This window comes from Protomyctophum bolini (genome assembly GCF_963924005.1).
Source record: "Protomyctophum bolini genome assembly, chromosome: 10".
Classification (NCBI taxonomy): Eukaryota; Metazoa; Chordata; class Actinopteri; order Myctophiformes; family Myctophidae; genus Protomyctophum; species Protomyctophum bolini.
In genome coordinates, this window is record NC_137871.1 from 16,011,362 (window position 1) to 16,033,387 (window position 22,026).

The window sequence follows — 22,026 nt, forward strand, 5'->3', positions numbered from 1 at the left end:
CTTTGCCTCTCAGTGATATTATAAAGTAGTCTTAACCCATTCTGACCTGAGATCAGATTCATACCAGGTTTCCACTGGACACACACTGGTCTGATAAACCCATTCTGACCTGAGATCAGATTCTAAAAATGTCAGTCGTTCTTCGATTTTTCAAAAATAGCAGACCTACAAGCTCGTATCGCGCCACTCGGTGGCGCGATATGAGCTTGTAGATCTGCTATTTTTCAATAGCTAAAGCATAACATGATGCCAACACCAAAATGGGTGCCCGGTCAGAATGGGTTAAAGGCAGAATATGGATTTGTGCCTGGAGAGACACTGCAAGATGTCATTTCTTAAGTGGTTCCATTATGTCTGCGGTCAATTAACAGTAACACGATACAGGGCTGTGCAACACCGCCCAAACATAACCTATTGTGTACACACATACTATACATTTAGAAACCAATTCCAGGACCTCTCAGTACGCACCAAAATCTGCTCGGTGCCATTGTGTACCACTGTGGCACATGCATTCCAGTAATGGCCAGAATTCAAATCTATATGTCGTTAAGAGACTAGAAAAAACAAAGAGTGAGAGACGTCCCCTTTAATATGATTTTTGTGAAAGCGGAAACCACTGTAATGTAAAAGTGATTATCATTATACAGGAAATTATTAGCAAAAACACACATGCGCACGGACAAGAGCACACACTACATTAGGATGAAAAAGCACCTCCGCCTCTCTCACAATGTCTATTGCTGTCTTAAATTTCAAACAGACACAACATATATGTTGGTCATTCACAAAAACTGCTAATTTAACTCTTTCATGAAAACATTTATCTTTGTGTATATATTGACGTGGTTTGATTTGACATGTAGGAGCCATGGAGCCCTCGTTTGAGTTGGGCTCAAGAGACATGAGATTAAAAACAATCTGAATGAATAGGAACTACAATAGTATTTGGATGAGACAAAAACACAAAAGCATTTATTCATATTCCTGATACATTATTCTACTATTATACGTCATACACCAAAGTAGACTTAAGTCAGGCATGATAAAATGACACAAAAACTAAGTCCAGGACCAAGAGGTTTTAAGATGTTCTGCCATTTGACATTAAGAAATCAATAGCCTGCTAGCACTCCAAAGTCCTGTGAATCTTCATGAGCCGTGCACACGGCAGACATGCATTAACCTTTTGAAATTAGGGAGTAGACTAAATTGTGATGGCGGAACAAGCAGCGTGGCATCCTAGAGACTGTCTGACTTTGTAAAAGTGGGACTGAACCACACATCTTAGTGTCTCTGGCTGTTAAAAACCACACTGTTCAATACATCCATGGATCAAACTCTAAGACAGCTGTGCTTTTACAAACCACTGCGTACTTAACCCTCAACCTCTGCTTTCAAACACCATCTCTGCAGTACAGCCTTCAATCTACCCTCCTATAACACAAATTCAATCGTTCTGCCTGGTTAAGATAAAGAGCAAGCCAACAGGAACCAATAGAATAGTCTTTTTCTTTCTGGGCTATATGACTAGGGATGGAGCTCGATCACAGATACCCGAGAAATTCAGAAAACAAGCTTATTGAGTACCCGTTATCAATAAGCTTTGGGCTTATCAAGCCTGTTATCGAGCATAGCGGCCCATGACGTCATGTTTAAACAATCAAGACAAGAGGCGATCAAGATAATCGCCCACAGTGGCACAAACTAAAAGTGTCTAAAAGTGTATCGATACCTGCCAACAGAGTAAAAAGGTCAATTGCCTTCAGTTTGTTAGAAAAGTACTGTAGTTGAAGGCCCAAGTAAAATATACTGGTTCTGTTCAGAATTTATTATCTCCCATTTTTCCACAAAATAATAGAAAATGATCGATAAGAACCTGGCTCGATAAGCCTGATCGATAAGGTGATCGTTATCAATAAATATTAACGAGCTCCATCTATATATGACAGACTAAAATGTGGAGATCACACATGCCCATCACTGTCATGGATATGTGCATAATTATAAACATTAGTTACGAGTGTTATGAAGCCTTATAAGTGCATTACGAATGCATTATAGAATCTGGCCTTTAAGTGTTACCCTAGTTTCCTTCATAGCAGAACTCTTTTCTGAACATATCATCAAATGGCATAATGAGTCCTGTAACATAAGTTTATACAATAGTTCTTACATACCAGGCTACATCTCTGATGGTTTCTTTTTGGGTCAAGGAGATCCCATTTCATGCCCAAACTGCACAGGCGTTGTCGCGGTGGCTGGTATCTCCTTGGGCGTCTGCTAGGGGCCCAAGGCCAGTGACCATCACAGGGTTGAAGGGAAGCTCAAGCTAGCCTTCCAGACACGAGGCCAACTGGTGAAGATGACACCTGTTAAACCACTGAGCAGCACGCAAGACTCAGTCAGTAGAAACCTGTGTGAAGTTGTGAACATACTGTAGATAGATACACAGGCACACATACAGACACATTTATTTGGGGGAACTCAGACATATATTTTGAATGAGACTATTACTTGATGTTAAAACCCTACAGAGTAATCAACAGTGAGACAGTGTAAAGTTTCTCTGGGAGGCCTAACGCATGCGGAGGAACATGGAATCCCTTGCCAGACTAGTACTTAGCAGCTATCCATATCAATTAGGAATGATGAGGGCCTGGACTACAGTAAATCTATGGCAGATCAGATGGCCTGTAATTCAAGAATAGGGGGTCAAATGAACTCAAAAAGCGAACTTTATTACAAAAGAACAATTTATTTAATCAACCTGAAAACGTGACCTGACGACAAAATGAAAATACACCAACTTACTTTTTTTTTTTGTTCTCTAAAACAAAACAAAAAATGTCTAATCCTAACCCTTTCGCCCATTTCCTCTCCATCCACAATGCAACTACTAACTTCAAAACAAATACCATCTCCATGTGTGGCATGAAAACATCCTTTGGGCATTATGGGAAATGCGGTACGCAAGTACACCACCAAGTCAATGAGTCGTCAGCAGGAAACCCCAATGTTGCATGGGCTCATCGTTGAGTCAGCCACACGATATGAGCTTGTATCGGAAATTAAAAAAAAGGACAGAAGAAAGTGATTGAGGGAGAAAAGTACAAACAATATCCATTGGGTTGTCTCTCAGTTCATTTGTCTGCTCAAGAGTTATTTGTGGGATGTAACACAGAAGTGGTAGTACAAATCCTTGGTCTGTGATGTCTGAATGTGTATGGATGGAAAAGTTTGTGCATGTGTGTGTGTGTGTGTGTGTTTTCAGTCAGACTCCTGCCCTGAGCCGGGAGGGGTGGACAAGATCTCTTCCTCTTCTTCTTCTTTATCAGATTCCTGACAATGGAGAGAAGAATTCATTATGAGCGATGGATGGTTGTGGTTTGTTTTTTTCTTGGCACAATAAGATGAGTACATATCTGGTGGCAGTTTATTTATGGCCTCTTTTTTTTTTTAACATAAGCTGCCCTCCCTCTGTTAAAAGTCTTAAACCACAAAAACTAGGATACATTATAATTTCATATGCTATAAGCTTGTTGTTACCTACATTTTGTATATTAAAAAAATATATATATATTTTTTAACCAAAAACAAAAGTGGGGTCAGCACAACCAACGTCTACTTTACTACTTTGGGAGTTTTTGTTACTTTGAGAGGGTACAAATACATGGTTTGGTTCTATCTGTACCCTCTCGGAACACTGGCAATTAGACGTTGAAGCGCTGAAAAATGGCTAACTCTCTCCTGATGGGCTGAAATTGGCAAACCACCAGAACATTTATGTTCTGATTAATTAAGAGTTGGAGAGACAGAGATCCCTGTTACTGAAGTAACAGCGATACCATCAGAATACACTGCTTTAACCTTGTACCCTACCTTTAAAAGAAGTCCCATGTTCTATGCATTTAGATAGTATTGTTATATAGAAGTTTTATTGGCCGAAATCGGTTGGAACCTTTACCTTTTTGCTCTTTTTACTCTTTTTGGACTTCTTGCGGTCGTTGTCCGACGAGCTATCTTCACTGGTCTCGATGAACTCTCGACTCTTGAAGCTCTCGTTACCGCCAGCTGCTCCTCCTGCTCGCTCCTTCTCTTTGTCTCCTCCTGCCGACTTCCTCTTCTTCTCATCCTTCTTGCCTCCCGTTTTCTTAGTCTTAGTGTCCCTGAGAGAGAGGACAGGGGTTTGAAAAGGTGTGTTAACCCCTTTTGGTGTTAGCATTATGTTATGCTTTAGCTATTGAAAAATAGCAGATCTACAAGCTCATAGCGAGTTTGTAGGTCTGCTATTTTTGAAAAATCGACTGACACAGAAGCATAGCTTTTTCAGAAAACTGTCAGGATGTAGAAGACATTTTTAGAATCTGATCTCAGGTGAGAATGGGTACATACATCATCATGCATCAAGAAAAGAGAGCACTATGCGTGTCTGTGCGTGTTACCAGCCTTACGTTTTGGACGGTGAGGAGGCAGAGGCTCCTCCACCACTCTCCTTGTACTCCTTCTTGGCTATGTCATAATTCTTTTTAGCCTCTACAGCCTTCTCATCCCACTCCTGAAAGAGAGAAATAGAGAGAGTCAGATACCAACAGACAGACAGACAGAGGTGAAAAACAAAGGAGCGGGAGGCAGACAAGTGGCAGAATGTTTACCTTTAAAATACGATTTTGTAAAATGATTAGTACAATGGGTTTGGACGGTATATTTTAGCCTGGTATCGATGTGACAATAGCATTCTTATTGCACTCATAATAGAACATTTTATTTTGACTGATGTGTTGAGCAATTTCAAGACACTGGACACTATATATACTGTTGTGTCCAGATATAGTAACTCTCTGCTCCTCTCTCACCTCCTTGTCCTCCTTGGTCAACGTTCTCCACATCTCCCCAGCCTTCTTGGAGATCTCAGTGACCGAGATGCCTGGGTTCTCTGACTTAATGCGTTCACGGCTGTTGTTGAGCCACAGCATGTAGGCAGTCATCGGCCTCTTGGGGGCGTCAGGGTCCTTCCGTTTCTTCTGCAACACAGAGGAACAATGTGCTGACACATAAAAGCCATGTTTGGATTGCTATACTTGGGACATTGACTAGTACATACATGACCTAAACCTGAACAAAATGTAAGCATAAGCAGTAAGCACAGCTGTTCAAATAGTAACTAATCAAAACATCCTCAAGATTAAACATGTGAACCCATTTTTAGATATTTATTATTTGGTGCAGGGCGAAAAGGACCAGTACAGAGCGGAGTGGGGTCAAGTTTACAAATAATAGAGGGTTTAAGTGGTTAAATGCCTGGACACATGCTGCGACTACCAAGAGAGGGACCAGCGCAGTGAGCGTGGCAATGGAATGGGTGCCAGAGGGTGGTAAAAGGAAGAGAGAGAGTCCGAAGAAGACCTGAAGACATTATGTTCAAGGAAGACCTAAACAAGATGGGTGTCAGCTGGCAGGGTGCAAGGCGGGTCACCAGGGACCGGAACAGATTGAGGAGCGTCACGTCTCCGTCACCGTCAGGGAATGTTCCCTTTTTAATCAATGAAGGGTGGCTCCACTGCCCGCGTTGCGTTGCGTGACTGCATTAAAATTGCCCCAGTTCGTTTTTTGACGCACGCGACGGAGAAGCAAAGCGCCCGGTGGTAAAGTAGGTGGTTAAAAGGTCCTTGCTTCTAAAGATATACAAGCATTACAAGGGTATAAAAAATACTGGTAAAAGATAATACAGTGTTATCACCACACCTAACTCATCGTCTCTCTTCAGCCTTGCATACAATACTGTCATTTGTTTTCCATGTTCACCTTTCCCCATCGACCCCAGTCTCTCACCTCTCTACGTGGCTTCCTCTCTTTCTTCTCTTTCATCTCTTTGGGTTTCTTGACCTTTTTCTTCTTGCCGTCTTCACCACTGCCGTCCTCTCCTTCACTGCTTTCGCTTGCCTCGGCGTTGCTGTCATACCTGACGAATAGTGACAGAAGGAAAACACAACAAAGACAAAGAGCCGTCACTCAAGCTTGCCGTTATTATAGTTAAACAAAAACATAGATGTGATGAGGCAAAGAAGACATTAACCCATTTAACCAGAGTTAAAAACATTCACTTTGAAAGAATATATATTCAAAGATTTGCACCACATTTTTACGATTTTTCAAAAACAGCAGACGTACAAGCTGCTATTGAAATAGCTAAATTATAACATGATGTTTAAAACACCAAAATGGGTTAACCACTTTCAATCTGGTGTCATTGTTCAACATGCAGACTTCCAAGGCGCACCGTTTCTCCGATCCGCACGAAACTTGGCAAACTCTGGTCAGTGGTCTGGCATGACAATAGTCATACCAGGGACCATGTGTGGGCCCCGGGTCTAATCTTTACCAAACACTGTTCAGGGAGTTTGCATTCAGAATAGCTACATCAGGCAGGGTCCACTACACATGCATACCGTTGCTCCAATCCGCACCACACTTTGCACCAGTGTTACTTACTACAGTAATGTTAATTACTACAGTGATCACTGTAATATTATTACTTTACCCAGTAACGAGTAGTTGAACATATTACTCCACCAAAACAGTGATATTATTACATATTACTGATCCAAGTAACACTGCAGAGTTGTTGTAGGCGAAAGGCACTTCCACAGAAGCGTGTGGTTATAAGCACAACCCATGTAAGATTTTGAATGTCGCGTCCGGCCCATATGCGCACTCGAAAACAGCCGAGTTGTATGACAAAGTATAAAGGCCTACATAAAGTAGTTAGTGATAAGAAAAAGGGAAGGACTGAGTATATTGGTGACAAGAAAGGCGGAATGGAATCAAAATGAACTGCAAAAAGTCACTCACTCCTCTGCAATGTCATCATCCTCTTCTCCGGGGTTGAAAGACTCGTCTGAAAACAGAAACAACAGGCAAGGGGAAAGTGTGACGGATCAATGCTTGACAATATCCTGGATGCAATGGTGCCGTTATGTAACAAATGCTATATCACACTAATCCAATTGACTGACAGGGGTTGTGTCACTCACCGCTCTCGCCATCCGACTCCTCACTGCCGTCACCCTCCTCCCTGATCTTGCCCTCTGCCTTCATCCTCTCCAGGTAGGCGTCGTGTTGGTCTTCATCAGAGTCACTGTACTCTGCACCTTTCGTGCCCTGGAAGATACACTTATACAGTCAGGAACTACGCAACCGATATGCCACAGGAGACACCACTGAATGTACAAAGTGGACCATCATACGTCCTATAGGCGCCAAGACTGTCAATTAATATTCCAAGGATATACATTTATGTTCGATTGTAAAATAAATAAATAGCTGCTACGTAAACAGAAGTCACACAATCCTACTTCAATATTCAAAATGAAAATCTAGGTACAAGCTGAAACAAACAGATCCATTTCGAAATACTTCAAATTCAGACAGGATTTTAAATTGTTTGATTATCAATTGCCATTAAAAGGAAAAGATAATTGTTGTTGCACGTTTATAACGGCACAGCCTAGCTCGCTCAGCATGTTGGTCGCCTGTTCCATTCAGTATATGTTGATTACTTTTAATACAGTAATGGTCTTTTTCTTTTCTTTCTTAAAATGTGTAGTAGGTATTAAAAGGGACTTAAATTGTCATCTAGGGAACCCCCCTAAACCGCAATAACCACTGCCATAGAACTGCATGGCAGAAAGGCATCGGTGTGATAGAGACCTAAAATGAAGTACCCGTTACCAAAATAATGATTAGCTACATTGAGGGGGTACCATACCAACTACAAGTAGGAAACAAAGCACCCAGTACCACCCAGTACCACCCTGTACCACCCTGTACCACCCAGTACCAAATGGAAGTTGAGTCGATTAATAGAGTCAAGCCAGTTCCATGCAGTGGAAAAGCGACATAAGTGATACCAAAAGTAACTGCGTTAAATGTCATCCAATTAAATCGAACCTCGCTCATTTAACAGGATGTCAGTGACAGTGAGTGATGTCAGCTGAGAAACATTGGCACCATATAATTATAACATGGCTGTCTGTCAGGGTTGAATGGCAGAAAGCACACAAGCCATGTTAAATCCTGACGAGCCACCAATACAGTAGCAGGACAGGTTAATTTATTCTGATTTACATCCTCTGCTGATCTTGTAAGAACGGCAACCGATGGCTTAGCTGGACTGACGGGCACATTTTAACTTGAACACTGAGCAATATGGGCAGGGAAATCAGTATTACAGGTATACCGATTTCCGTGCCCACAACATAGGATATACTGTGTATCCTGTATCTGTACATTGCAAACACAGAAATCACATACACCTCTCGTTCCTTCCTTCCTGCCCTCACAGTCCTCCTAAGCCAATGTTGACAATTTTTTTATTCTATGATTAGTAGTAAAAGATTACTTCAGGTCTTTCCATGTCAATCACCGCAATCAAAATACTTCAGAGATTATTGGACACACTCCCCTGCTGCCGCACGCACGCACGCACACACACACACACACACACACACACACACACACACACACACACACACACACACCACCGTCCACACACCCACATTGACACGCTAGACACACCATGCAGGCGTTAATAATCACTCCAAACCAATAAGATCACGCAATGTTGCCCACTTGATGAAAGGAACGCCCACAACCATACCCACCTTCTTCTATAGGTGTACATTGACAGACACACAGGAGAAGGGCAACAAAAATGTCAATATATTGAATAAGATGGAATATAGTCTCACGTGAAACCTTAATAGTCCGGCAGCCGAGGTGGACGGGTGGGAAATTTGGTATATAGCTTTTGTTTTTGGCCTAAAATATTGTCTACATACATACATTCATGAATCCACTTACTGACCGGCTGTCAGTATTGAGCAATTTATTTTATAGGGGTTTCTTGTGATCCTACCATTAACATCCTATGGCAGGCAAAAATGTCAAACTTTAAGTAGCATGTGACATGTCAAACTAGGGGGTTTGCATGATTCTGAATCTATTCCAAGCATTAGTTTTGCACAAAATACACTCCTTGGGCTAAAAACAGCCATAGCCACTTGCCTAAATGTGCCCAAAATGTGCTGACCTCATCACATTTGTCATGACGTCTATGACCGTTTTTAGCCCAGTTTTTTGTGCAAAACTGGGAATGGAATGTATTCAGAATGAAATCATGAAAACCCCCTAGTTTGACATGTCACAAGCTACTTAAAGCATAAAGAAAGTTTGACATTTTTCACAATTTTGCCTGCCATAGGATGTTAATGGTAGAAACCCCTATAAAATAATTGCCCAATACTGACAGCCGGTCAGCAAGTGGATTCATGAATGTATGTAGACAATATTTTAGGCCAATAAAAAAAAATACTATATAACAAATTTCCAACTTTGAACAAAAGAAGCCTGTCGGCTGCCAGACTATAAACATTTTATGAAAGAAAACGTTCAAATAAGTTACCTCTTTGAAGCCTCTGTTTTTGATGTTGAGTTTCTTGGCATTGACAAAGTCAAACAGCTTCCCGTATTCTTCCCTGTGGGAAGAGAGCCACATATCCACCAGACAAATAAGACTACCACTTAACAGATACTCTGTAGACTATATTATTGCTATGGTGGTCAGAAAAAGGTTACTTTGCGATATGAATGTGTAATGTGTACCAAAGCTTAGTGTTGCAAACCTTTCCGGAAATGGGAAATAACAGGAAGTTAAAAGCTTTAAACAAATTATAATCTGTGGACTTGTGCGGTTATAAAAAATACTTAACCCATTTTGGTGTTTTAAACATTATGTTATAATTTAGCTATTGAAAAATAGCAGATCTACAAGCTCATAGCGTGCCACCGAGTGGCGCGCTACGAGCTTGTAGGTCTGCTATTTTTGAAAAATCGTGAAAATGTGCCGCAAATGTTTGAATATATATTCTTTCAGAGCAAACGTTTTTAACTCAAATCTTTGCTCAGGCCTAAATGGGTTAAAAAAAAGCTTAAACTAATTATAATCTGTGGTCTTTGGCTTAGGATAATATGTGCGGTTATAAAAAATACTTAAAAAAAAGAAAGATTAATTGCTGGATTAAATTAAATTATAGGTCCCTGTACATTCGGTAAATGAGCTGAGCATGTAGTGCATAGTTACAATTCAAATAAATGGGCATACTTTTTGACTAAAATGAAGCATAGCATTAGTTAATGTATAGCCTGGCCCAGCCAGCGTGATTTCTGGTCTAGAGGGGCGGGGGGGGATCACGGTGGTGGGATCCTATTGGTTCACCAATCTAAGCGCCCGCTTAGATCGGGCTGACCCAAAACTGAATCCAACATATACAGTAGATTAGTGATTTGCATGACTTTACTAACTGTGACAGCCCAATGTGTGCGAGATTGAGTTCATGATGTGTGTGGCTGTGTCACCGTCATCATTACCTCTCAATGCTGCTGAAGGTGAACTGGTTCCCCTGCTTGGTCTCAATCTCGAAGTCGAAGGAGCGTGTCGTGGTGGTACCTCTGGCGAAGTTGACGTTGGAGATCTCCTCAAAGCGCAGGTGCACCGGAGGCTTGTGCACGTATATAAAACCCCTCTCCAGCGGATACAGGAGGCCAGAGGAGGCCTTGTACGAGCAGGTGATGCACTGGGCACCCGAGTGGCTACAATAGGGGAGTAGGGGAAAAAAAGCTTTTATCATATAATGTTCTCAGCTTTGGTTTATGCAATATATCCTGTGGCCATTTGTTCCGATATAAACTATAAAGCCATAGAGATTTTTACAATACTGTTATTTTTTCACCCAGTGCCAATTATCTAATGTAATCCTGGGCGCTACACTTCCTCTGCCAACCTGCGACACACCAAACGGCGGTGAAAAGTTGACTCGTCTGTTCACTGACTGTGATTTGTAAACGGCTTCGAGTCAGTGTTCCTTCCATGTTGCGTAGCACTGTCCAATCCTTGGTATCTTTACCGTTCATGTATGCTCTGCGGGCAGTAGCAGCTGTAGGCTATTTTGTCACGATCGCGCTAATGAAACCAAACACTACACGGTGACGGTACAGGATTATTATTTCATGTCAAAACGAAAAGATTATGTTATCCAGGTAAAGTAGTGGCCTAATGCCTAATGTGTCACTCTGCATGTTTAACTAAGTTTTCCACATGTCCAAAGCAATTTATTATAATTAGACATAATCCTAACCCTTTTTTTTTTATATAAATCATTGTTGATAATGATATAACGCCATTTAGGTCAATGATATATAACAATAATAGGCCTATAGCAGCGGGTAGCCTATTTAAGGGGCAGTCAACTGTCTTCCATGAGAACGTTAGGTTTTGGTAAATGTTTGTCCAAATTAACTTGTCATAATCGTTTTAATTTTGCGCTACCAGAATTATTATGTCTTCTGCATTCATCAAGATATCTAGTTTAGTACTGCCATCATAGTTTACTTTAGACCCAATCCAAGTTGTTTGAGTTCCTTTGCCAAATTGTTAATGGATATTGAGAAAAAAAAGAATAGGGTAGAGAGGCTTTGATGTGTGTGTGTGTGTGTGTGTGTGTGTGTGTAATGGACAGAGAAAAATATTTGTGTTAGTATGAACATATAGTCAGATCTGCTCATATGTTTAGTGAGTGCGTGTGTGCGTGTTGCACAGGTGTGTACCCCTGGAAGTTGCCTGGAACAGTGATCTTGCGGTTGACCAGAGCCTTCATTACCCTGCTGACAAGCTCGTACAGAGAGCCAGACATGTTCTTACTGAGCTTTCCCTCAAAACGACGCTCCACATCCTCCCTAGAATTTGAGGAAACAAGATGAATGTAGTGATTAAAAAATGCATGTAATGTAAAACATCCAACATAAAGATCTGTAACAAAGGTTTGCACGTGTGACACAGACACGGGAAATCAATCCAAGTTGGCATGTCTTTATTTCCCATTGTCTTTGGTTAAACTCACTCGCTCATGTTTAAGGTGAGACTAATGTCTTCCTCCTTGGAGAAGAGCAGGATGAGGAAGTGGTAGCGGGTCTGACCCTGCTTGATGGGAGGATCCAGACTGATCTACACAAAGAAACCAGGGGAAAGAGAGAAGAAAGGAGGAGGGGTGAGAAAATAGAAGGAATTTGAATGGAACGCATTCACAGGTTATGAAAGGCAAGAGCAAATCTCTCAGCGGCATGCGTTACTGTGGACACAATAAATATTTACTGCAAAGATTTACTCAACATATGAGAATAATACACCAACATTACATAGCTCAATAATTGCTCTCAATTAAATGGAGAAAGAAAACCAAGGACAGGCTGAGAGGCTGGCTGGCAAACAGACTTACCACAAAGAACATCTGCCTCTGGTCCTTGTGCGGCAGTAGGAAGAGACGCAGCACGGTGGTGTAGGGAATCTTGTAGTCAAACGTCTTACCGTGGAGGTGAAGGAACGTGGGATAGATACGGATGTCGTACCTGAATGGGTAGAAAAACAAAGTGGTAGGACGGTGGAAGAGGTGAAAGATCAAGATAGGTGGATTATTATAAAAAATAAAAGGTCCCGGAATCAGCACCGTTCTAGCTACATTTAATCAAAAATGTGTCTGTGCAAACAACCAGAGACGGAATGCCCGGCCGTCACTGAAAGGCAGATTAGCCCTCTTATTTTGGCTTTACATTTATGGGATGACAGAGAAATGTTGTGGTTGTGTGTTTCCTATACCTTCCTCTGGGCGTAAGACACTGCAGCTCTTTGAAGACACACACGGCGTCTCCTGTGGCCTGGATGACATCAGCCTTGGACAGCACATTCGCTGCAAATGCCTGAGGACACACATCCTGTTAGTGCTGAATCAACACGGACGCTTTACAGGACAATTAGTGGTCTTTCTGTCAAATAGAGTCAAAGTCCAGTAGATACCCTTTGCTATCAAGTCACAGGTTCAAGCACCAACTTAGTTAATTTGGAGCTCCCTCTGGTGGGAGGAGAAATGACCACAGCCTGTAGTAGCAACTCAAATTGGATGTACGGCCAGTAAGCATGACTTAAAAAAGTGGTCTAGGAACAAGATAGCCTCACTAGACTCCTTGTTGCAGAGCAGTCAGAACCGGTTCAAAGTGCTTTTACACACTACATCCATCATGGGTGGCAGTGGGGCAGAAACCTAACCTCACCTCCCAGTTTACAAACCGTTACTTGCCGTTAAATGGGCTTACCTCCACGGGATCCTGTCCCTCGTCTCCCGCACCGGGGGGGACGTAGAAACGGACCTCCATGAGGGAAACCTCGGCATCGTCGTTCTGGTGGAACTCTAGCGTCACCTCGTTCTTGCCCGTAGCGCATTGGGACACGCTGTTCAGTGGGACCTCGAACGCCGTGTTGTCATTGACGTCAAACGACAACAGTGGCCCTGAAGTGGACGACCACAGAGAAGCAGGGTTACAAAAATGATTTAAGCAAGCGTAGCAAGTTAAGCCAACGTGTGCGTGCGTGTGAATACCATGTTTTGCTACCAAAAAAAGATAAACATTGTATTTTCTGCCTAAAAAGTTTTTTTTTTGTTTAAAATAATTCACTATGGGGTTAATGTTCGGAATTTGGGGGATATGTTTCGGGTTAGGGATTACGGTTAGTTTCAAGGATTTAGGGTTATATTTGGCCAGCAGGTTAAGGAAATCTTTTTAATAAAGAATTTGTAAGACAAATATGTGTGTTTACCTGAAAACTTGGCAGTACCCCAGTTCCAGCCCTTGACACACATGTCCTTCTCAGTCAGCTCTAGCTTGTAGTTAGCCTTGAAGAATTCGGAGATCTTCTCTAAATCCTGAAAGACAGAGGGAGGGGGTTGGGGGTTGAAGGAAGACAGAAAGTGTAAGAAACCAAACCAGTGGAAGAAATTAAATAAATGAAATACAGGGACAGTGAGATGAAGAAAGTGCAAGACGGCAAAGAGTGACGGAAAGAGATCAAATTAAAAGAATGAGGAGAGGGGATAAGAACGGGAAATCATCAAAGTTAGCTGCTGTGTCCATGGCTTACTGCTGCACAGTTCAAAACCTATCCAAAAACAAAAAAACATACACCCCATCCTCCCCCTCTGCCCCCCCCCCCCCCCACCAAGGGGCTTAATTAATCACAGCTCAATTAGAACCACGCCCACTGCATGGTCCCCTGGGACACAGGAGGTGAACGTAATCTGTTCGCTCCCACTGTTCCCCCCCTTTCACTGACAATCAGCCTGTTTATTTATCCTGCAGGCTTGGAGAGGACACACACACACACACACACACACACACACACACACACACACACACACACACACAGGGACAGAGAAGCAGTCACACACACAGGCGCTGTCCTAAATGCACATATGGAAGTGATTGCGGTGTGTCTGCTGCGTATTTCTCTGCATGTGTGTGTGTGTGTGTGTGTGTTTGTGTGCGTGCGTGTGGGGGATAAGACAATGAGACTGTGTGGAAAAATAGTTTATGCACCTGGATATCTGCCTGTCTGCAACGCCTGATTTATACTTGGCTGTGCGACACTGGCGCACAACTAAGTATAAATCACCCTTATGGTTATTACAGCAAGGACAGAGAAAGACAGTCTGTATGCGTTGTGTGTACAATATTGTGTTTCTAGGTTTATTTATTCAGTATTATTAATCCAATGTTTAGGTATAAGAACTTTCCTACTAGTAGGTACTAAGAAGATCTGTACAGTTCTATGTGTTACTTAATATAAGTCTGTGAAGTGTGAATGCTTTAAATTAAGGACTACCAAAGTATTATATATCGTCTTAAAAACATATGAAGGCAATTAATCACACTTATGTACTGAAATTTATATTTTAACCTTTACGTTTTTTAGTAATGTAATGATTGGATGGTTTGCCGTTTCTGATTGAACCGGCTTTCTAACTCCAATTCTTACTGGAAGACAATGAAACAATGATTGTAATAATCAGGCCTGCTTTATGTCGCGTATTCATTCACTGTGTTGGCAGAATTGATGTTGCTTACCTCATTTCATCAGAATAAACACTAATTTCCCAATACATCCTTCACAGACACGTGCAAAGAATCTTGCTCAATCCCCAAACGTCTGACTTCTATTACTACATATGCATGATTTATTCCAAGTGCCCTTGAAACTATCATCTATCCCCCCCCCCCCCCCCCCCCCCCCCAACTGCCACAAACAAGCCTCAAGATCTCTTGTCCCCTCGGCCAGTTGAGCACTCAGCCAGATCAATGTCCCAGTAGTTTTCATTTTCACCTGTCCTGCATTCATAATGCACATCCTGTGAGGCTGTGCCATGCTCTCAATATAAACTATGACCTCAATGTCTCCATCCATCTAACACATACCGGTACATGTCTACACAGACATGACTACATGCGTGTAGAACAAGTGTTCACTCGTATTTACACAGGGCTGCCGTAGAAGAACATATAAGTTGAGGGCCGCATCAGAAAATGCCTGTGGGCTGGTTTAGTCGAATAGCTAGCAGCTAGACCTCCAGTAGATTCCTGGGCACTGACACGGGCCGATGGATAATAAACAATGACTTCATGCCCGACGCTCCGGGACAGAGAGGATCCATCTCCAACAATACGTGCTGATTAAACCCCAGAGACCGCACTCCACTCGTGGGCCCTGCTAGCCGCAAACCTGGGCTTTTAAAAATGCCCGTAAATGGGCACACAAGACACACAAACATGGTTGTTTACTGGCACAGAGGCACTCGGCATACATTCAGAGAGGAAACAAAAGACAAAGTTACATCGACAAAAAACAAACACAAAACAGCTCTTTTCTTCTTTCTTTTGCTGAGCCAAACTGTTTCAACAGATTGATATAAACACTGACTCACATGAGCCGATGATTGCACTGTTTATGGAACACACATGCGAGAGCTGGTTTCCCTCATTAATCCCATTAGAAGGTTTGGGGGAGAGCAGCTACTCTTTCACATGCTGATGATAGCAAAACACAGGTCAAACACACGCACGGGCCAGGCACAAACACACACACCAAACACACACAGGCACGCCCATACACATATGCACACATTACATTGTGAGGAGAACTCTGCAGGACTCAACAGAACGGGAAGGCTTTATTACACCACTGTCACAAGAGGGATGGAAGTAATTTTCGAAGTAATCTTGCTAGGATCATCAGTCTTGTCGTTAACATTGCATCAACATTATTCATATCATTGCTGCTGTGTTTCCACAGTGGTTTTAAGGCTGTTCTTGGAAGTTCGCGTACACAACAGAGGAATTACATTTATTTCATTGTACACTGAAATTCAAATTTTTGGGTGTTCGGCTTACAGTAAGAGCACAACAGAATTGTTGTGCTCTTACTGTATGTTCATGAGGGCTGATGAAGGCTTAAAGCCCAAATGCCTAATGTTTTTTTCTTTGCTCTCCCTCACGGACCTACTTGCAGATTATACCAGTGTCAATCTAATAGGGGATTCACACTGAGACAGACTGAGTCCGTTTTATTCGAACCGTTTCCGAATACGGTTGCCTGGTCCCCGCTGGCCATGATTCACATTGGCCGAGATTCAACAGTGCACCCGGGTACACTTCATTCAACTTATGTGCCTGAGAGGGGTGCTGTGGACTATGGGGCTTTGAGAGACAGAACATGTCATGTCACAGAAGAGGAGTCACTTTCAGAGTTTAGTATCCTTGGTATGTTAACAGTGACGTCACTGACTAATGCTTGATATGTTTGTCCTAGCTGGAGTGCATGTGTTTTTTTGTTTTCCACGGCTCGTGCTGTGCTACTCAAACACTAGCGGATTATCAATCATTCTTTCTCAACATTCAAGTAGAACTACCAGAAGTACAACCCAGGTAAAATAATGTGTCATTAAACAGTCCTACAGTCATGAGTCCGACACCCTACACAAAACCCAAACCTAAACCTAGTTAGTTTTAACCTGGCACGGGTTAGTTGTAACCTGCCACGCATGTAGGGAGCCACGGGTTAGTTGTAACCTGCCACGCATGTCGGGAGCCACGGGTTAGTTGTAACCTGCCACGCATGTCGGGAGCCACAGTGTTGTCGAACTAATGGCTGTCAGTTAAGAGTTGTAATAATGGCTGTGAGTTAGGACTACTACTCCAACTCTGTCCTAGCCTCTCACACAAATAATTGTGAGAAATTCACCCAACTAACTGAATCCATAGTGCTAAGTGCACACATGCATAGTATCACTGTATAGTGAGTATAGTACTCACTGTATCTCTGAAGCCATCATATTTGTAGACATGCCCAGAGCTAGTTGTCAGTTTGATGCCATGTCCCAAACACACACGTCTCCACTGGGCCACGCTGAGCTCCCCAGCTGGGATGTTGTCCGTTCTGCCCGTCTTGCTGCTCTTGTAGATCACATTCTGCTTGTTGAAACGCAGACGCCCATCATTCTGCAGTGACAGGACACATAGTCAAATGAATGGTGCATTACTGAAAGAGTGTCAAATCAATATACCAAGATTGCATTTGTAAACTCTGAATGTGTACACTCTCACTGTTAGCTAGTTTTACATGCATTAAACATTAAAAATGCCACAGTATAATCTATCAGATTTAAAAACACCAATTTTAGTTTACCACTACAAGTTAACACAAAATATATTTTAGAACAGGGGCACACACATCATTCATAGTTGCAAAATATACTGTAGGCTTTTCAAAGTTTGACGTCACATACTGTACTGTACCACAGTGGCCTACAATTATGGAGTGGAGAAAAAAGGTTAAATCCTCAACCAATTAATAAAACTCTTCAGTGTTCACAGCAATGCATACACAGGGGTGATTGCAAGAGGTTAAAGGGAGATGGTGGCATCTTTTAACCCATTTTGGGCAGGAACCACTTTTGGTGTTAGCATTATGTTATGCTTTAGCTATTGAAAAATAGCAGATCTACAAGCTCATAGCGAGCCACCGAGTGGCGCGCTACGAGCTTGTAGGTCTGCTATTTTTGAAAAATCGAAGAACGACTGACATAGCTTTTTCAGAAAACTGTCAGGATGTAGAAGACATTTTTAGAATCTGATCTCAGGTCAGAGGTTCCCAACCACTGGTACTGGTGGTACTTGAGCCCGCCTCTGGTGGTACACAGAGGAGTCGCCCAAAAAAGGAGAAAAACAGGTAGTTCTTCTCACCAAGTCATTGGTTGAAATAGGCTATCCAGCCGTGCTGAAATAATCATGACAGCACAGCACACCTAGCCGTTAATAGAAGATTTGAGAACGGATTAATCACATTAGAAATATCATCAGCTATGCTGATTAGTGATTATTGACATAGGAATGGAACAAAAAGGGCAGGTATACGCTCCTGAATTTTAACATCAGTTATCATGGTGGTACTTGGAGAGCCAAATATTTTCTGAGGTGGTACTTCAGTATAAAAAGGTTGGGAAATAGGAACCAATGGGCCCTCAGGCTTAAGGTTCCTTGACAGCGTTCCAAATGGACCCTTAAAAAAGTGGAACCAAAAGGACCCTTTCTTACGGGTCCATTTGGTTCCATTTGTACACTCTCAAGAGTTATGGGTGTCCACAAGCAAACACTGAATAGATGTGTTATGTTATGTGACATTACATTCAGGCATAATGTGAGCAGGTATGCAGTTACTGACCCAGGAGCCTTTCATCTCCTGATAAATCTCATTGAACTCCAGCGTGTCTCCCATCTCATCCACAGGCGACGACCGATGCTCTACTGACAAGAGAGAGTAATACATTAGATACGAGCAGACACCTGCTTTGATACAATTAGGGACGCTTTTGACTGGGGTTTATTTCTTTGATTTAGTTAGTTACATGACAGAGGAAATATTGATTTCTAACAGGAGGAGGCTGTCTTTTTTCTCTTCATTGTTCCTCCTGATCACATTTTCAAGAAATCTCTAAGCAGAGAATACCAGCACTCACGGACAAAGACTCTAAAAATGGGACCCAGTGCCTCCCTGCTTGACACTCAGCATCAAGGGTTGGATTTGGGGTAAGACGTCCCTGCGACATACTAGCGTCATGTCCAGGGGGTGTACTTGTACATCAAGCTGCCTCACGCTACAGAAACAGGAGATAGGATCCTGCCCTATGGGCCTCATGGTTCGGCAATAAGGCTACGTATAGTATGCTGCAGAGCAGACAGCACAACGTACGCATTATAATAAAGTGCCTTAAACTAAAGGACATGTCCGTGAGTGCTGGTATTCTCTTCTTAAGAGATTTCTTGAAAAGTTGACTTTACTCGACCACGCACCCGGTAAAAATGTATAGAGACATTGAGACGAATTGGAGTCGTGCAGGCTTCCTTGCTTTAAAAAGAGAACGTGTCAACTTAGCTGCCTGTGTAATAGAATGATATTACAGGGGTACAACATCTGCACCGATACACTAATAAAGTAAAAAGCGTATAGGCCTAGACATACCCCAAAATAATTCTATCAATTACACACAGCAAAGCCTTGAATTAATTGGAGAAGTTTGGGTTTTTGTGACAGGGGGAGTCTCATATTGACCCGTCCTCAAATTATTGGCTCAGGAATGAGACAAAACTAAATCTCCACGAATTCAAGGCTTTATAATGGCCCTCAAGGGGTGTGTAATTCATAGAAATAAGTATTTTTTGGGGGGTGAACTACTCCAGCGTCAATTTTAGAATTGCTGACACTTAAAGTGTAAAGAATTATAAAATAACGTTATTTGTGTGCAAAAAAAAACACAGACCAAGAAACTTCATACATTTTCAAGTATGATGAAGTTATTTGTCAAATGGTTTAGCCTACACTTATGCAAGTGCTGGGAGCTAATTACTAGCTACCTAGTGGCAACATAAAGAGTATGTGATGTTTACATTTTAATAACGTATGGCCCAGTGTTTTATTTAACGGGATGCCAGCCAGTTACACATATTATGTCACGTCGACGCTTTGCTGTAACAGAAATGGAAAGTTACGAGTGCGCTGGCTGGGCCATTAAAACAGCGAAGCTAGCGCCGACTTGTATGCTAAAGGGTGCGTCTGTTTTGTTCCATGCCGTGTGCCTCTCTAATTGTTGCATGAGTTGTTGTGTCGACTTGATCATAGAGACAGCGTACAAGCCGAGAGCTCCGCCCGCTCTATGTCTTGACGAGTAGCAAATCAAGCGCTCACAAGCGATGCAAGGCCATTGCTGAGTACAAAGCAACAATGTGTGATCTGATCTCTGTACTCTGCCAACATAGGATAGTTCCCAACACGCAATGGAAGAGTGTTTGGATCTAATGCACATTCATTTCTATCTGACATTAAAGCAAACCCCGACCGGGCCCAATGCAACATCATTAATAAATTATAAACTTCATCATGCCTTACTGTCAGTGTGATGATCACGGCAGACTTCTTCGCCTGTTTCCCGCGTGTAGCATCAGGGGGCTAACGCTGACGTCACAGGAAAGGAAGTGGAGCTTGTATTTACTTCCGGTACTGTTTGGTGGTGTTTTGTCCGTTTTTAGCCTTACTTTTACTTTTTCAGAATTCAGAAAATGTATTTTGCATTCGAGTTTTCGAAATCTGAAAAGAAAGTAGTCATCTTTCTTGTAGGTTTTTATTTTTATTTTCAATTTGTCCCCGTTTGAAAACAAAAAGAACGGAACAGACTGCAATGGCCACCATATGCCACTGGGTGGCATGAGCAACCCCTTCTTCTACCTCGCAAAATGAACGTTTGCTCGACCCCTGGTTCAATAAAGCGCTGTTCATGTCTGTGTTTTATAGCATATGATATACTACTACACAAATGGACATTTACTGTAATAGCCTACTCACAGCTATATGGTTTCTATAGGCTCAAAAGGGAGAAACTAAACTGAGAACATTTACAAGGCATTTACAAAACTCAATTAGAATACAGGTAAAAAACAAATAATACACAGGTGTCACAAATGATACCAAATAGCAAATGCTCATGTCTGACAGCATTTGCTATTTGGCCAGCGAGCCAACATCACCATGAGTGGCAGGTCACAGTTAAAGACAAAGTTACAGCATATTACATTAAATATATACATGTCATTTGATCGAGGACACTTTATGTCTTTCTTTCTTTTTATACTCTTGAAGCTTAGCTGTGGTGTATAGTAAGCTTGTCTGTCTGTCTGTCTGTCTGTCTGTCTGTCTGTCTACCGGTTTCCATCCATCCATCTATATCTCTACCAGATGTTATATGCTCTACTGGTCGTTTTGATAGGTAACTTTCAACGCAATGCCAATAGTATCCTCGATTCCTCATGTTTGTTTTGTTTTTTTAAGCCAACAGACAGATAAATTCGCGAGAGGTCCGTTGTGTATTTCCTGGCAAAATAGTTGAAGAACAGGATGAATGTGATTACAGGATAATCCACTTCTGCCTGTCTATAGGTCTGTCAGCCAGTGTGTGTGTGTGTGTGTGTGTGTGTGTGTGTGTGTGTGTGTGTGTGCGTGCGCGCGTGCGCATGCATGAGAGAGAGTGTACAATATGGTCCACTTGACTGACTGACAGCTCGAGGTGAGAGAGGGAGATCACACTAATCTTACAGTCAATAAAACTATACTACCAAAGGAATGAAAAGAACAGAGTCCCATATAGCATACAGTGTGGAGCAAGAATCTCTCTTCTGGCAGATGGAGAGAGAGAGAGAGAGAGAGAGAGAGAGAGAGAGAGAGAGAGAGAAAGAGAGAGAGAGAAAGAGAGAGAGAGAGAGTATACATTTGTGTGACGTTTTAGGCCCACTGACCTGGACCGACACGCATCCTTTACAAAGGCACTGATTAGACATCAAACGAGCGAGTCATGTCGACTATAGGAGGATGAGACCAGAGGGATGGAAATGAGTTGTGACAAGTCTCGTGGTTCACCAGGTCTCTGTCAAAGTTTAGCCGATGCGTCAACTCGGTGAATCACCAGCTAACGATAGAGAGAGAGAGAGAGAGAGAGAGAGAGAGAGAGAGAGAGAGAGAGAGAGAGAGGGAGAGAGCTAGAG

The 22,026-nt window shown here is 42.2% G+C and overlaps 1 protein-coding gene across 2 annotated transcripts; it reads right to left on the reverse strand.

Moving 5' to 3' along the window:
* Positions 1–2,720: 2,720 nt before the first annotated feature.
* Positions 2,721–20,440, reverse strand: ssrp1a (structure specific recognition protein 1a). 2 transcript variants are annotated; one of them, XM_080773772.1, is made up of 18 exons: positions 20,381–20,440; positions 18,659–18,738; positions 17,251–17,436; positions 13,706–13,811; positions 13,204–13,397; positions 12,710–12,810; positions 12,333–12,462; positions 11,958–12,061; positions 11,665–11,793; positions 10,429–10,650; positions 9,464–9,536; positions 7,035–7,161; positions 6,853–6,898; positions 5,833–5,962; positions 4,857–5,024; positions 4,455–4,558; positions 3,968–4,169; positions 2,721–3,342 (listed from the first exon to the last, which is right to left on the reverse strand). In XM_080773772.1, exons 2-18 carry the CDS (start codon positions 18,710–18,712, stop codon positions 3,271–3,273), a joined length of 2,148 nt encoding a protein of 715 aa, XP_080629898.1. In that variant the 5' UTR covers positions 18,713–18,738; positions 20,381–20,440; the 3' UTR covers positions 2,721–3,270. The 2 variants fall into 2 exon arrangements, with proteins under 2 accessions (XP_080629898.1, XP_080629897.1); XM_080773771.1 differs by having other exon boundaries at positions 18,659–18,741; positions 20,381–20,432.
* Between the last annotated feature and the right edge of the window lie 1,586 nt (positions 20,441–22,026).

What these genes read in the sequence shown, in the direction of transcription:
- ssrp1a (XM_080773772.1), bottom strand. Translation starts at nt 18,712, where the DNA reads ATGGGAGACACGCTGGAGTTCAATGAGATTTATCAGGAGATGAAAGGC. An exon ending in TGTCTTACGCCCAGAGGAAG is followed by an intron (nt 12,463 to 12,709) that starts GTATAGGAAACA and finishes CTACCCATTCAG; the next exon opens with GTACGACATCCGTATCTATC. An exon ending in ACCTTCAGCAGCATTGAGAG is followed by an intron (nt 9,537 to 10,428) that starts GTAATGATGACG and finishes CTCTTCCCACAG; the next exon opens with GGAAGAATACGGGAAGCTGT.